Source organism: Ochotona curzoniae, unplaced genomic scaffold (genome assembly GCF_017591425.1).
Source record: "Ochotona curzoniae isolate NIBS_2020 unplaced genomic scaffold, NIBS_Ocur_1.0 scaffold_2453, whole genome shotgun sequence".
NCBI lineage: Eukaryota > Metazoa > Chordata > Mammalia > Lagomorpha > Ochotonidae > Ochotona > Ochotona curzoniae.
The window spans coordinates 29,858,859-29,872,676 of record NW_024467094.1 but is presented as its reverse complement, the minus strand read 5'-3'; the positions used below and the strand labels follow the sequence as shown (position 1 = coordinate 29,872,676).

Below are 13,818 nucleotides of genomic sequence, written 5' to 3'. Positions count from 1 at the left end.
AAAAGAGGAGAGAGCTCAGAGGAGCACACACAGTAAGTTTTCTGGGTCAGATCTGGGAGCAAGACCCGGTCCATATGAACTCCACTTGGTGGACCTACTCAGATGGCTACTTGTAATTGCAGGGGCAGCTGGGAAATGTAGTCTCCCCCTGTAAGCTGGAAGTGACAATGGTCCCCCTCCCTGGGTTTATCTTGGGACTTGGGTAAGGGCCCGAGAGCACAGGGCTGAGCACGTTAGGGGCCCATGCAGGGTCGCATTGAGGTTGCAAGGGCTGTCAGAGGATTCTGCTCTGATTGGATGAAGATGATGAATGCATCTTCAACAAGCTCTGCAGAGCACACAGGCCCCCAGAGGGAGCAAATCACAGGAGAGCTGAGAGTTAACAGTGTGCCTCGATCGCTGAGCAGAGATCCAGCAGATGGAACTTGACAGGAACACGTGGCAAGTCTCACATATGGGTCAGCAACACCACATGCAGAGCCCAAATGACTGGCCCGGCCATGACTCCTTCTTTCGTTTATTTGCTCATTCTGTGCCCGTGCAGGGGCTTGCATTTGCATCTGGAAGAAACTAGTGATACAGAACAACAGGCACCGCAGCAAGTGAGACTTGGAGGGGGAGCAGGCAGTAGACCCCACCCCCCACAATTCCCAGCCCCTAGCAGAGAGTCTGGGTGGTGGGGAGAGCTTCCTGTTGAGGGGTGAGGATGAGTGGAGATGAACTTGTGCATGTGTGTGCACGTGCACTGGGGAAGGTGCCCAGCTGAGTGGAATAGTTCAGACCCAGAAAGAACGTGTAAAGGCCAGAGCAGGCCGGCTGCTCAGGCAAGTTCTCAACAGCTCTGCCCAGAAGCAAGCCGGATGGAGGGAGGGGCTGCACCTAGAGAGAGAGCAAGCTCACCGTCCAAGGCCGATGCCTGCCGCCTGCTTTCCCATCCGTGTCACTCACAGAGTCGCCCTCATGGTGCCAGGAGCCAGGGACTCCTGCACTCCCATTTTTCTGGAGGAGGAGGTTGGGACCCAGATGGTGCTTGGTAATTCACCCCAGATCTCTACGCTGGGAAGGGCGGAGCTGTTTGGAGCGCAGATTCTGCTGGCTCCAGAGCCAGGTTTTTCCATGCTGCTCTCTCACCTGGGCGGCTGCCCAGAGTTTGGATTTTTAGCATCCAGCTCAAGGGATCCACTGAGGGCTGGGCTCAGGGGGCGGGGACCTGGTCTGCTGGGGGTTTTGGAAAGCTGCAAAGCTCCTCATAAACCTGCATCATGGAGGGAAAAGTAGATGGGCAGGGCAGTGCCCCACCGGACTGCAAACGCCTCGGGGGGCACATGCTGCTGCCTCCAGATGCCCCCAAAAGGCTGCCAGGGTCACTCCTGTTTCTTTGTAGAATGAAAACCCAAATCAGTCAATCGTAGGATTGGGGATGATGCTGGGGGTCTCAAGGGGGCTGCCTGGGACACCGTTTTCAGAGGGCTCCTTGTTTCTGAGATGAAGCAGTGTGAATTCCACTTGGGCATGTAGTTTAGTAGGTGTTTTTAAAATTTTGATCTGACTGGTGGCCTTAATTTCTTTCCAACCACTCAAATTTCAGGGGGCTGGGCTGGGGCCGGAGGGGCTGAGAGGGTGTCTCTGTGGCTGCAGTGACCTGGAGAAGTCGGTGGAGAAGATCCAGAGGGACATGTCCCACAGCCACCGGCTGGTGCCCGGCCCCGAGCTGGAGGAGAAGGCGCTGGTGCTGAAGCAGCTTGGAGAAACACTGACGGAGCTCAAGGGTGAGCAGGGGCAGGCATCCCTGCCAGCCTCTACCCTGCCCTGCTCGGCCCGGCCTCGCTCCCTATCCTGCCCCTTCACACCCTGCCGTCCCCACAGCTCACTTCCCAGGGCTGCAGAGCAAGATGCGGGTGGTGCTGCGTGTCGAGGTGGAGGCAGTCAAGTTCCTGAAGGAGGAGCCACAGCGCCTGGACGGACTCCTGAAGCGCTGCCGTGGGGTCACGGACACGCTGGCACAGATCCGAAGGTTATTGTCACCCCCAGCCTCGGGCTGCCCGTGGGGTCTCATGCAGTCTGAGCTCTGACAGTGCCTGAAAGCCACTGCTGACCTGCAACCCCTCAACCCCTCGTATGCTGCAAGGTCCTAGAGCCTCCCATCCCGCACCCTCTTCTCTCACACGCATGCACGCATGCACCCGTGGCTTCTTCCAAAGGCACCATCCACTGACCTCAGCACTGCCCCTGACTCTCCTATCTCAGGCAAGTGGACGAAGGTGTGTGGCCACCCCCCAACAACCTGCTGAATCAATCTCCCAAGAAGGTGACGGCCGAGACCGACTTCAACAAGGCCTTGGACTTCGAGATGCCACCCCCTAGTCCCCCGCTGAACCTGCACGAGCTGAGTGGGCCAGCAGAAGGAGCCCCTCTCACCCCCAAGGCAGGCAACCCCACCAAAGGCCTGGAGACCTTGGGCAAGAGGAGCGTGGACAAGGGCGTGTCTGTTGAGGTGCTGGGGCCTGGAGACTGGGCTGGGCACAGGACTGGGTTCCCATGTCTTTGGGAGGTTTTACATATGTGGGTCCCTTTCCTTGCCAAGGGGCAGCGGAGGGAGTCTCCAGCCCCTCATGGGCGCCTGGGGGGTTGTGATCCCTATGATGCGGCGAGCTCTGCCCTACAGGGAAGCATAGTACAAAGCTATCCTCAGGAGAGCAGTATGGTGTTAGGCTGAGTGTTCTGTGGAACAGAGCATCCAGGAACAGGCCAGGGCAGTTCAGGAAGCTGGCATGTGATACAGGTGACCTCCTGACCCTGGGCATAAGCTGGAGGGTGCTGGGTCAGTGCAGCAAGGGCAATGGACAAAAAGCTTGGAGGAGGTGCCCCCCAAACCCACCCTGTAGCTCCCGCCTAAGTCCTGACACTCAGCTCCTCTTCTCAAGGCTGCCGAGCGAGACTGGGAGGAGAAGCGAGCAGCCCTGACCCAGTACAGTGCCAAGGACATCAACCGGCTGCTGGAGGAGACACAGGCGGAGCTGCTGAAGGCCATCCCGGATCTAGACTGTGCCAGCAAGGCCCACTCCAGCCCAGCTCCGACCCCAGACCACAAACCTCCCAAAGCCCCCCACAGCCAGAAGGCGGCTCCCCGGACGGAACCCAGCGGGAGAAGAGGTTCAGGTACGTGGAGTGGCTGGGGCTGATGGTGAGCACAGCGCTGGGGAGCCTGTTCCCTAGGAAGCTATCATGTTGAGGCAGCAGGGGCAGCGTGGGACGGGTAGCCAGGATGTCAGAAAAGGGAGACGCCAGGCCCTCTGCAGCCCAGCCCTCAGCCTCGCCAGTGGGGGGCCAGCCCAGAAGCACGGGATCCATGGAATTCCACCTCGCGCTTCCTTGCTATGCTGAGAGCTGCTGACTGGGTGTGCAGAGCCAGGGCCAGGCCATGTGGTGCCCGTGGATCCCCACACCACCCTGTGTCAAAGGCCACAGCAGCAGGCTCCTGCTTGTGTGTGGGTGCCCACACTGCATGTTTGCCAGGCACCTAGAGTGTGCCAAGAGTTAGGGAAAGGAAGCCAAGGCAATGCTTGTTTCCAAGGGGCTCCACAGTTGGCGGGCAAACAGTTTCGCCCTGCGTGACAATCACGCACTTACTGCAGATGAAAACTGCCCCGCATGACCTCTGTGTGATAATCCCAGCGTCTCGTGACAAACCCAGGGCGCAGATTCAGTCATTTTCCCCAACTCACATTCAGGACACCAGGGCTCACAATGGTGGAGTCCCCTGACCCAGGTCACACCTGGGCACTAACCAAAAGGACTAGGCAGGTCCTAGGGACCAGAGTGTGAGTGTGCCCACATGCTGGGCAGACCTGAAGGAGGGCTCTCCAAAGAAGGGGACCCTCCCATTGAGTCTTGAAAACCAGGAAGCACCTTGAGACCAGGGCAAGGACAGCACGTGCAGTGGTCAGGGAGGTGTGCATGGCGCCTGAAAGATCGGCAGCTGTAGAGGTGTAGAGGTTTGAGGTGAGGGGATGCTCTAGGAGGATCAGAAGCAGGGGAGTGTCACAGGTAGCCCTGGCAACAGCTGGAGGAGAAATGGGGGTGGCGAGGGAGAGCCTAGCATGGCAGGAGTTGGTCCCAAGCTGTGAAACAGGCTTGCACCCCAAGTGGAACCCCAAACTGCAATTCCCGCTGGGAGCTGCTGAGTTGCAGAATCAGGGGTAGTGGCTCGGGAGCCTGGCTGCAGCCCTCCTCCTAATGCTGGCCACCTGCCAACACACACACACACACACACACACACCTCCACACCACCCCACCCCACCCCCAGAGGGCAGGGAGCTGGAAGAGGGGCGGGGCATGGGGCCTAGCCTCGAATCTGGGCGGGGTGCCCTGAGCCCCTGACTCCACCCCATTCCCTGGCCTCCTGCAGATGAGCTGACGGTACCCCGATACCGCACGGAGAAGCCCTCCAAGTCGCCCCCACCGCCCCCGCCCCGCCGCAGTTTCCCCTCCTCCCATGGCCTGACCACCACCCGCACCGGAGAGGTGGTGGTCACCAGCAAGAAGGACCCGGCTTTCATCAAGGTATACTCAGTGTGGGGGGCGGGATTGCTGAGATGACCCCCCCCCCCCCAGATATAGCTGAGCAGGGAGAGAGGCAGAGACAAGAGTGGACAGCCAGCTCTGGCTCCCAGCCTGGGGACATCCAGGGTAGGGGAGGCAGATGTGGCCAAGAAGAGGTGGGCATAAGAGTGGATTTAGTCTCCATGGGGCCTGGGGAAGTGTGTGGTGCAGGAGGGGGCCCCTAGATTGGTCTTGACATGGGGGGTCCCGTGGCCCAGCAGAAGGCGGAGTCCGAGGAGCTGGAGGTGCAGAAGCCGCAAGTGAAGCTGCGCCGGGCCGTGTCTGAGGTGGCCCGCCCTGCCTCCACACCACCCATCATGGCATCCGCCATCAAGGATGAGGATGAGGAGGACCGCATCATCGCGGAGCTGGAGGTGGGTCGGAGCGAGCTGGCCCTGCTGTGGCGGTGGCAGTGCCAAGATGGTCCCTGGGTGAAGTGGCAGGCCCAAGGCACACCTGCGGAGTGGCACTACTGCTGAGGGCTGGCCCTAGGAACTCCCACCCTCGTCCCTCAGTCTCTCCTCCACCATGAGATGTGCAGGTATACAGTCACTCCTTGCAAGTTGGCTCTGAGGCCACCTGTAACCTAGAAGTCCTGAACCCAGAAGTCCCCAGGTCACTGAGGCCCAAGAGACCCTCCCCAGCCAAGTGATCCAACGATGACGGCCAGTGGTGAAGACCACCCCCTGCACCTGTGCCTTCTGAGGATGGAAGATTGCAAGATCCTCCCAGAGGGCCCCGCCTCACCAATCTTCACGGCACTCACCCCACACCTTGTGCCTGGAGCCCTCGGCCACCGGGGGTGGAGGAGATGAGGTGGCAGGCAGAGCTGCCTCCCCTCGGCCAGCACCCACATCCTCCTGGCGCCCTCCCTCCAAGCCCACCCCACCTCTGCTCCCCAGGTGTTTGAGAGAAACGCGGTGGCGTCCCTCCCCCCCACGCCCCGTCGCCAGACGATCCCCATCCTGCTGTCCCCCCAGGATCTGGGGCCCCGGGGGAGCTTAGCCCCGGGCCCCCCATGGAAGGTAATGGGGCCACCCACCTCTCATGGCTCTCTTTCTGCCTGTGCCGCCTCACCTCTCACGCTAACCTGCCACAGCAGCAGCCCCACCCCAGGCCTGCACTGCCCTGCGTGACACGTGCAGACCCCACTCCTGCACCTGGTGGCTTCTGGGACCAACAGACGGTATCACCTTCCTTTCCCATCACACCTCCCCTGCCCCTGCTGTGGGATTTCCCAGACACTCCAGCAGCCTGGCGGGGCATCCTTTCCCATCAGCCCTGAGTCCCCATCGGGCTCAGCCAGTGGCCTGGGCTTTGTATCTGCAGCCCAGAGTCTGGACCTAAGCCCAAATTGGAGTGTCGTCAAGGCTGGCCTTTGGATCCGACTTTGCACTGGCTTGTGATCCAACTCAGAGTCTTGTGCTGAGTACTTACTGATGACAGGCTAAGATTTTCCCACCAGCATCTCCACTGTGCACCTGGGGGCCAAGACCTGGGGCAAACCGATCTTTAGCCCCACCACCACCTAGTGGCCTGTCTTGTCCCACCTGGTCTGGGGGCCGGTTACTGGTGAAGCCTATGCCCCTCCTTGGCTGCTGGTTCTGTCTTTGAGCACTGGGAAGTTCTTCCTTATCTCTAACTGCAGTCCTTGCTGCTGTCTCGCTACACTTACTTCCTCTTTGTTTTTCCTTGGGAGTTTGGGGGTGGACTGCTCCCTTCACTCCCTGCGGACCGTGCTTGGCGGGGGGGCGGGGGTCGGGAGAGGATGGGAGAGGCTAGGTTGGGACAAGAAAACCTCTGCTCTGGGCAGAGCATCTGCTGCACACATGCCCTTGCCTGCCGTATCTGGTTCCCCAGGGCCTCCGTGGGCTACATGCTGGCAGCCGCCTGATCCCCAGCCCTGCTGCAGGCCTGGTGGCCTGGTTACCTGGAAGGGTTGGGGGCAGGTGATGTGGGCAGTGCAGTCTGCCAGGCAGCAGGCAGCAGAAGCATCCAGGGACCGTTCAGGGGAGGAGCCCCGTGGAAGGGACACACTCCTCTCCTGTTGCGAGCTGCTGGCGTCCTTGGCACACTGCCCCTGCCACTTTCTGGCTTCGGGAACCCATCCCGGGGGCACCCAGGGGGGCAAGACCCCTCCCTCTCTGGACTTGTGGGCCTCACTGACCCTCTGCACCCGAGGCACCATTGGGCTACGGAGCCAGGCGAGCAGGGGGTGTCCTCCCGGCCTCCCAGCCTGCAGCCCCCACTGCCAGGTAAGCTGGTGGCAAGGATCGGGTAGGAAGGAGGGGTGGGGGAGTCCTGCTATCCCCCATGCATCTGCCCCTAAATCCTTTTGGTGGAAAGAGTACTAGACTTGGGCTCAGACTATCTGGGTTCCAGTCCTGGCTCAGCTACCATGAGTGGGTGACCATGTGTAAGCTCCCCAACCCCCAGCAGCTGTAATGGTGAAGATCTGGTGGTCCCAGGGTGGAGCCAACACTCTGCACTCCAGCAGGCTTGCCGGAGCTGGGGCAGGGACTGAGAGTGGGGCCCCTGCAAGCTCTCTGATGCCCTGCCTAGGCGTGCTGTGGCAGTGAAGCCCTTGGAGAAAGCTCACAAGAATGGAGCAGAGCCAAGGCTTGATATGGGGGTTCCCACCCCACCCTGAGAGGCTGATGTGGGACCTCTGCCCACCCAGGGCGTGAGGCCTCATCATTCCAGTCCATTCTAAAAGGGCTCACATTGGCTGGACCCCCACACTGGGCAGGCGCGCACGTGGGCTCATTTACTTCTGCACCAAACCACACTGTCATCATCCCATTGCACAGATGAGCAGTAGGCCTGAGATCTGCCCCACGAAGGCCCAGATACGCTTCCGTAGGAAGGAGGAGGCCTGAGGGATAACATGGAAAGAGACCCGAAGTATGGAGATTTATTTATCTGAAAGACAGAGAGACAGTTCCATTCACTGATTCACTCCCCAGATGCCCCAGACAGCCAGAAGTTGGGCCAAGCCAAAGCCAGGAGCCCAGAACTCTATTCAGTTGTCTGGCTTCGGTAGCAGGGATCCAAGTACTTGAGCCATCACCCACTGCCTTCCCAGGTGCATTAGCAGAAAACTGGGTCAGAAACTGAACAGCCAGGATTAGAACTGGCAATCCCATATGGGATGCTGGAGTCCCCAGCAGCAACTTCATCTACTGTGCCACAGCATCCTTCCCAAGGTCTTGAATTCAAGACCTGGCTTTGCTGTGAACTTCCTGGGCATCCCGAGTGTGGAGGGGCTGGACTCATCTGTCTCCAAGCCCCCTCCCCCCACACTTCCTCCTCTTCCTTCCTTCCCCACCTAGGCTGCCGCAGGACCCGGTGCCTTCAGTGTTCCTCGGATCACCTTGACCGAGTGTGTGCCCAACACCGGCTCCCTACCAGGAGCCAGCACAGCTCTGATCCCCCAACCCCGGACCTTGGCTACCAGGGGGAAGGGCTGGAGTGGCTCACAGGCCTGGCCGGGGCTGGCGGCAGTGGCTTCCCAGATGGAGGAAGAAGAAGGTGCAGCTCTGGAGAGATGGGCAAGAGGGGGTGGAGGAGCTGGGGTCCTGTGTCCGCGGGGATCCTCCCTGGAAGGAGTACAGGAGCCTTCTGCCGCTGGGGCTCGCTCGGAGGAAAACCCCAAGGACTCTGGGCCTGATGCTGGAATCCGCGGTGAGGAACAAGCTGCTGCCAGCCCCCGCCACGCAGATCAGGGCGCCGCCTTGCAGCGCATGGACAGCCTGGAGGAGACCCTGCGGGAGCTGGAAGCTACCCTGAGTGACATGCGCAGAGCCCCCACGGCTGGACCCCCTGGTCGCTCCCTGCCCCTGCCCCTCAGCCCCCAGGTGGCTGCCTCCACAGTGGCCTTCCTGCTGCCTTCCTGCTCCAGGGCTGTCTGTCCTCAGAGTTGGAGGGCGGGGGGTGGCCCGGGCCAGCCCCCTCCTCCCTCTGGCCTGCTCTCTGCTCCTGCTGCCCTCCAGGGAACCAGGCACCTGGCCAGGGTATGTGTGCTGAGCCCCGGGGAGGCTGGGAAGCCAGCTCTCCGATGCTTGGCCCTCCTGGCTTTGGCAAGACAGGGCCTCTTCCCTCCATTCTGTTTCTGTGAACCGGTAAATAAAGTTTTCTCCCCCTGCCCGGCTGCACTCCCTCCCCGTCTCTGACTCTGTCTGTCATTTCTCTGCTCGCACCTCTAAACCCCCTGAGATCCCCTCTGGGGGGCTAGGAGGGCCAAACTTCACCTCCATCTCCTGCTCTGCTCTGGGGATGGCACCCCCTGCTGGGTGGGCATTGGCCTGGGGCTAGGGACCACCCCACTGGAGGGGAGCCCCAAAAGCTGCATTTGGTTTTTGGAGCCAGGGAAAGGTCTCCAAGTTTGAAAAGGCCCCATCTTAGAGACTAGAGCCCCTCCAGGAACTTAGGGTTCTGCCAGACCCATCTAACCTTGCACTGTCTTCCTGCAGAGTGGTGGTGGCAGCGTGCCGCCCATGAAGGTGGTAACCCCAGGAACCTCTCGGCTGAAGGCAGCGCAGGCGCAGGCGGGCAGCCCGGACAAGAGCAAGCACGGCAAACAGCGGGCGGAGTACCTGAGGACCCAGGCCCCGCAGCAGGTGAGGGTGGGGCTGAAGGGCTGTGTATCCCCTGCCACTACCCCTGTGCCCACCGGATCCTCCAGGACTGTCCTCGGAGCCACCCTCTTTCCCCGGTTTCAGGGCTTTGCACCAGCATTCCAAGCCAGCTCTCTCAGGGCCAGCGGGGCCGGGAAAACAAGCGGATGCCCATGGTTGCCCCTCCTACAGCCCGCCTCCCTGGGGCTGCAGAAGTGGGCCCTGTGTCCCCTTCTGCCCTTTGGGGTCCCCAGCTGCCATCTCAGCCTAGCTCCCAGCTCCCCAGCTGAGGAAGTCCTGTTCAACCTTAGATCCGCAGCTTCACTACGGATGGTTGCCGGGGCTAGGGGGAGATGACAGGAGGCATTCTGTGGCTCCCAGGTCTGGGGAGTGATGTAGCAAGCCTCTTTTGTGGACTTGGGGGCCCCTTGTTGACAACCCAGGTGAGACCCAGCAAGGGGTACAGCATGCCCTGAGGGAGTTTCTGCAGGCTCCCACATGGGGGCGCTCCTGGGGCTGTGGAATGCCATGGGCTCTGGCTGCTGGCAGTTTAAGCTCAGAGGCCTGTGGGTAGAGGTGGGCGTGTCCAGCCACCTTTTCCAGGTGATGATAGCTCAGAGTGAGACAAGGGTTTCCCTAGAGGTGGACCACGATGTGGCATCAGGGCTGGGACCCTCATCCCCAAAGGCCTTCCTTACCACCTGGCAGGGACAGGCCTGGGTGCACAGGGCCCTGCCTGCCTGCAGCTCCCGGGAGGGTGTGTCATAGTCTGTCCTCCCCTCCCTACCCCCGACCTCTTGTCACTTCTACCTTCTTTGTGGTTCCCAAACACCCCCAATCCCCAGGCCTCTCTAAGTGTGTCCCTTGCTCTGTCCCCACTGGTCCCTCCTATGTGTCCAGAATACTGTGGGGTGGGGTGGGGAGGTACTTACCTGTGCCAAGCACATGTGCCCCTCATTTCCCATTTCCCACCTTGCAGCAGTAAGAACACTGAGGTTCCCCAGGGCAGTGCAGCCAGCAGAAAGGAGAGCAGGATGCAGACGGTGACCCCCTCCCCAGGCCCCTCCCTCACTGCAGAGCCTGTGTCCTGCCCTCCATTCGCTCCTCTGCCCACCCTGGGCTGGGTACCACTTCCCCCAGGTCCTGATGAGGTCCTGGGGGGCCTCCTTCTTACACCCACTGCAGCCTGAGTTCCGTATCTTCCTGGCAACCTCACTGACCCCTTTGGCCCTTCCCTGTCTACAGACCCCCCCTCCCACCAGCCTGGCGTCTGTGCACACCACACACGCACCTGCTTCCACACTTGGAGACAATGCCCATCTCGATGCAGGGTCTCCCTGCCCTTACAGCCTGTCGCTGCCCCATTTGACTGTGTCTGCAGGCAGTGTCCCCCTGCTTCAGCCAACCTCCCTTCCCTGGCTCTGGCCTGGCCATAGCCGTCACTCCCACAGCCTGCCATTCAAAGGCCTCTTCCTTGTTTCTAGCAGACAGATCTGAACGTGAGGTCACGTCTGTGGAATCAGGGGAATGGACAGTGAGGCTCCCTGCCCAGACGCAAGGCCTTCTGGGAGTCCCGTGACTCTAACACCTCCAAGCTGTTTTCCAGATCCTGTGAGGAGGGACGGGGTCTCAGGAACATTCGGGGCTTGTCTTGCTTGCCCACATGCACAGTTCCTGTGCTCGGCAGCCCCTTTTGGGTGACAACCTTGCTCCCTTCACAGGTCAGCTGGGGCCCTTCTTGGCAAGCCTTGGTCAGTCGGTCATGTGATCTGGTGTCCCTCACCTCGCACGCCCACCCTGGTGCTGGGCTGGCACATCTTGGCACAGCAGCTCTGCCTGTGGCATGGTAGAAATCGTCCTGTTATATCAGGTTCTTGGTTACTCCGTATGGTGGGGACAGAAATAGGGTTCCAGGAAGAGCTCCCTGAAGATGAGGCGCCCCACTCAGGCTGTTTCCTTCTGACGCCTCTGACACTGATGAGAAGAGGGGAGGAGGGGGCAGGGAGCAAAGGTCAAGGGCTTGCTGTCCACGGAAAACCAAGAACACCCCTTTCTGTCACAGCTGAGAAATCTCTAGAGCACCTGCTGTGTCACCTTGGAGATGTCATGAAAAGACCATTCCAGAAGGCTGAGGGAACAAGCCAGGGATGTTGCCCTCCCTGGGGGGGGGAATGAGGGCTGCAGTCACAGCTCCTTGCACCTGCTCATCCCTGGGGGACACGGAAGGAGGCAGCCAACAGCCTTGAAAAGACACACAGCAGCTTGCTGTGATTAACCTCTGCCCCCAAAGCAAGAGGCAGGTGTGTGGGTTCACCCCTTGGGACCTAGCCAGGTGTGGCACAGCTACTCCAGATTTCAAATAAACACCGGTCAGGGTGTCTACTTTGACACAAAGGTGACAAAATTCCTCTCTGGACACAGTTGAGACCACCAGGGGAGGACTGGCAGAAACCAACAGTAGACAGCTGTGTCTCCTTGAACCCCAAGCAGCCCAGAATGGCTGGAGCTGCTCCTGCAACTTCAGGAAGGCAGAGTTGGGGGATGCTGTGGCTGGAGGCTCCTGGGAGGGAGGGAGACCCAGAGCACTGTGCAGGACAGATGTCTGCCCTGCAGAAGGGGCAGGCACCTGGCACCTCCTACCGTGTGGGGGAAGAAAAAGGTAAATTCAGGACTCTGGGGACATTGTGGGCCGGGCAGGGCAGATGCTCCAGAGACCAAAGCTTGGAATAGACGGGCTCTCGAGACGCACCAAAGGGAAGGAACAGAGAAAGCTTTTAACTAGAAAGATCGGTGGGGAACAAAGGAGAGCCAGGAGGGGCTGGAAACCTTGCGTGGGGATGTGGCAAGTTGCCAGGAACATGAGGGCTTTGAGAGAAAGAACTTCAAATGGAAAATGCTAGAGCCGGGGAGGGCAGGCCTGAGCCCAGGTAAGTGACAAAATGAGGGCTCTCAGCTGCCTTTTAGTGACTGGCCCGGGGCCTGAAGCCCCAGGAGGGTACAACCAGTGCCTGATACATGGAAGTCAGTAGAGGACCAATGAGCCTATGGCTGGGAACCCCTGTGAGGGACGACTGGGCAGCTCAGAGCAAAGAAAACAGGGCTTCAGCCTTGATCATCACGGGGCACACTGCAGCATGGCCGGCAAAGCCCAGAGGAGCCACTAACCAGGCCCCCTGGTGTACCCATGTACAAAGGGGCATCCTCTCCCACAGGCTGCTGGAGGCAGGGCTGGCTCTGTATCCTCCCATCCCCACCCAGCACCCACTGCAGCCCTGCCAGGTACCCAGGAGAGCACACCTGGCAGCTGGGGAACAATACAGGCCCACAGGAGGTGGAGCAGCCCTACCCTTGGCAGGGCCTCCAGTGATGAGCCGCAGGTATCTGTGGTCACACTCCAGATTGAGCAAAGCCACAGGAAGGAGAGGACCATTTCGGGCGGGCAGCCTCTCTGTGGGCCCATGGATCACAGGGTTAGGTGTACAGCAGTCACCCTAGTCTGTGCTTGAGGTGCACACCCCCCAAGGCCACACAGGAGCTGGGTTCTGGAACAGGGGACTGCAGGCACCTGCGTGCATCTCTAACTCCTGCTACCTGTCAACTCCACAAAGGCAGACTTCCCTGGAGACCAAAGTTCCAAAAGTTGGAGGTCAAGGGTTTGGGGGGGGGTGGTGACACAGACCCCGGGGACTGCTGCAGGTAAGGAGCATCTTCCTAGCAAGGACCTGTTGTCGTCAACATGGGACACTCAGAACTGGTGGAACCCTTGCTGGGGAGGGCAGGGTCCCAGCAGGGCTTCCTGTTCTGTAGGTGGAAGGGAGGGCAGTGCGGGGACACCCGGGCTGTGCCCGTCAGCCCCTACCTGCCTCTCGCCTGGCATGTGCCTGGCCCTGGCACTGCTGGTGTCTATTTCTTCCCCCTCCCTCCGCCCTCCCCACTCTGGTCTCCTGTCCTTGTCTGCTTTCTCTTTGGTCCTCTGTCCTTCCTGTCAGTAATGGGGAATCGGCCTTCCAGGCCATTGAGGCCAGCCCTGCACCCTCGCCGCCCCCACTCCCCACCAGGACGCTGTCTCCACACATCCACACAGCCCTTGGTTCTTGTCTTAGTGGTCTTTTCCTCTTTATTTTTTTAAGCTTCAGCGGAGGTGCCAGGGGACGGGGAGCCCACAGGGCTGTCCCTTCCTCTCTCTGACTGCTGATCCCTGTTTTTGTTCCAGGCCGCTAAACCATCCAAAGAGACGAGTGGGTCAAATGAGACCTTGAGCCCAGTCTCAGAAAAGCCCTCCGCCTCCAGAACCTCCATCCCCGTATTGACTTCCTTTGGGACCAGAAATTCTTCCATTTCCTTCTAGAAGCCTCTGTGCGCCCACCTCACCACCCTCTCCTCTTCCCGTCATCAACAGCCCTTTCCTCATTCTAGGCTCCCCACCCCCCAAGGCCCTGTATCCTGTCACCTCTTGGTGTTTTTGGTTTTTTAAATGATTCACTTTTAATTATCTTTTTTTTTTTTAAGAAACAAAGTAATACAAGTAAAAACCAAATACACCTTGCCCCTCACCTCTTCACCTCCTGCTCCTGGTGCCCCCATTTCGGGGTCTCCCTCC

General features: G+C 59.9%; 1 protein-coding gene across 1 annotated transcript in view; it reads left to right on the top strand.

The window, feature by feature from the left end:
* SRCIN1 (SRC kinase signaling inhibitor 1) overlaps positions 1–13,610 on the top strand; it is a 54,939-nt gene extending 41,329 nt beyond the window's left edge. Inside the window, exons 12-19 of the mRNA XM_041000954.1 lie at positions 1,639–1,769; positions 1,867–2,014; positions 2,248–2,494; positions 2,925–3,159; positions 4,409–4,563; positions 4,824–4,976; positions 9,075–9,221; positions 13,432–13,610. Of these exons, the coding sequence (XP_040856888.1) occupies positions 1,639–1,769; positions 1,867–2,014; positions 2,248–2,494; positions 2,925–3,159; positions 4,409–4,563; positions 4,824–4,976; positions 9,075–9,221; positions 13,432–13,566 (1,351 nt within the window). The 3' untranslated portion in view covers positions 13,567–13,610. The remainder of the gene's footprint in view (positions 1–1,638; positions 1,770–1,866; positions 2,015–2,247; positions 2,495–2,924; positions 3,160–4,408; positions 4,564–4,823; positions 4,977–9,074; positions 9,222–13,431) is intronic.
* The last annotated feature ends 208 nt before the right edge of the window (positions 13,611–13,818 follow it).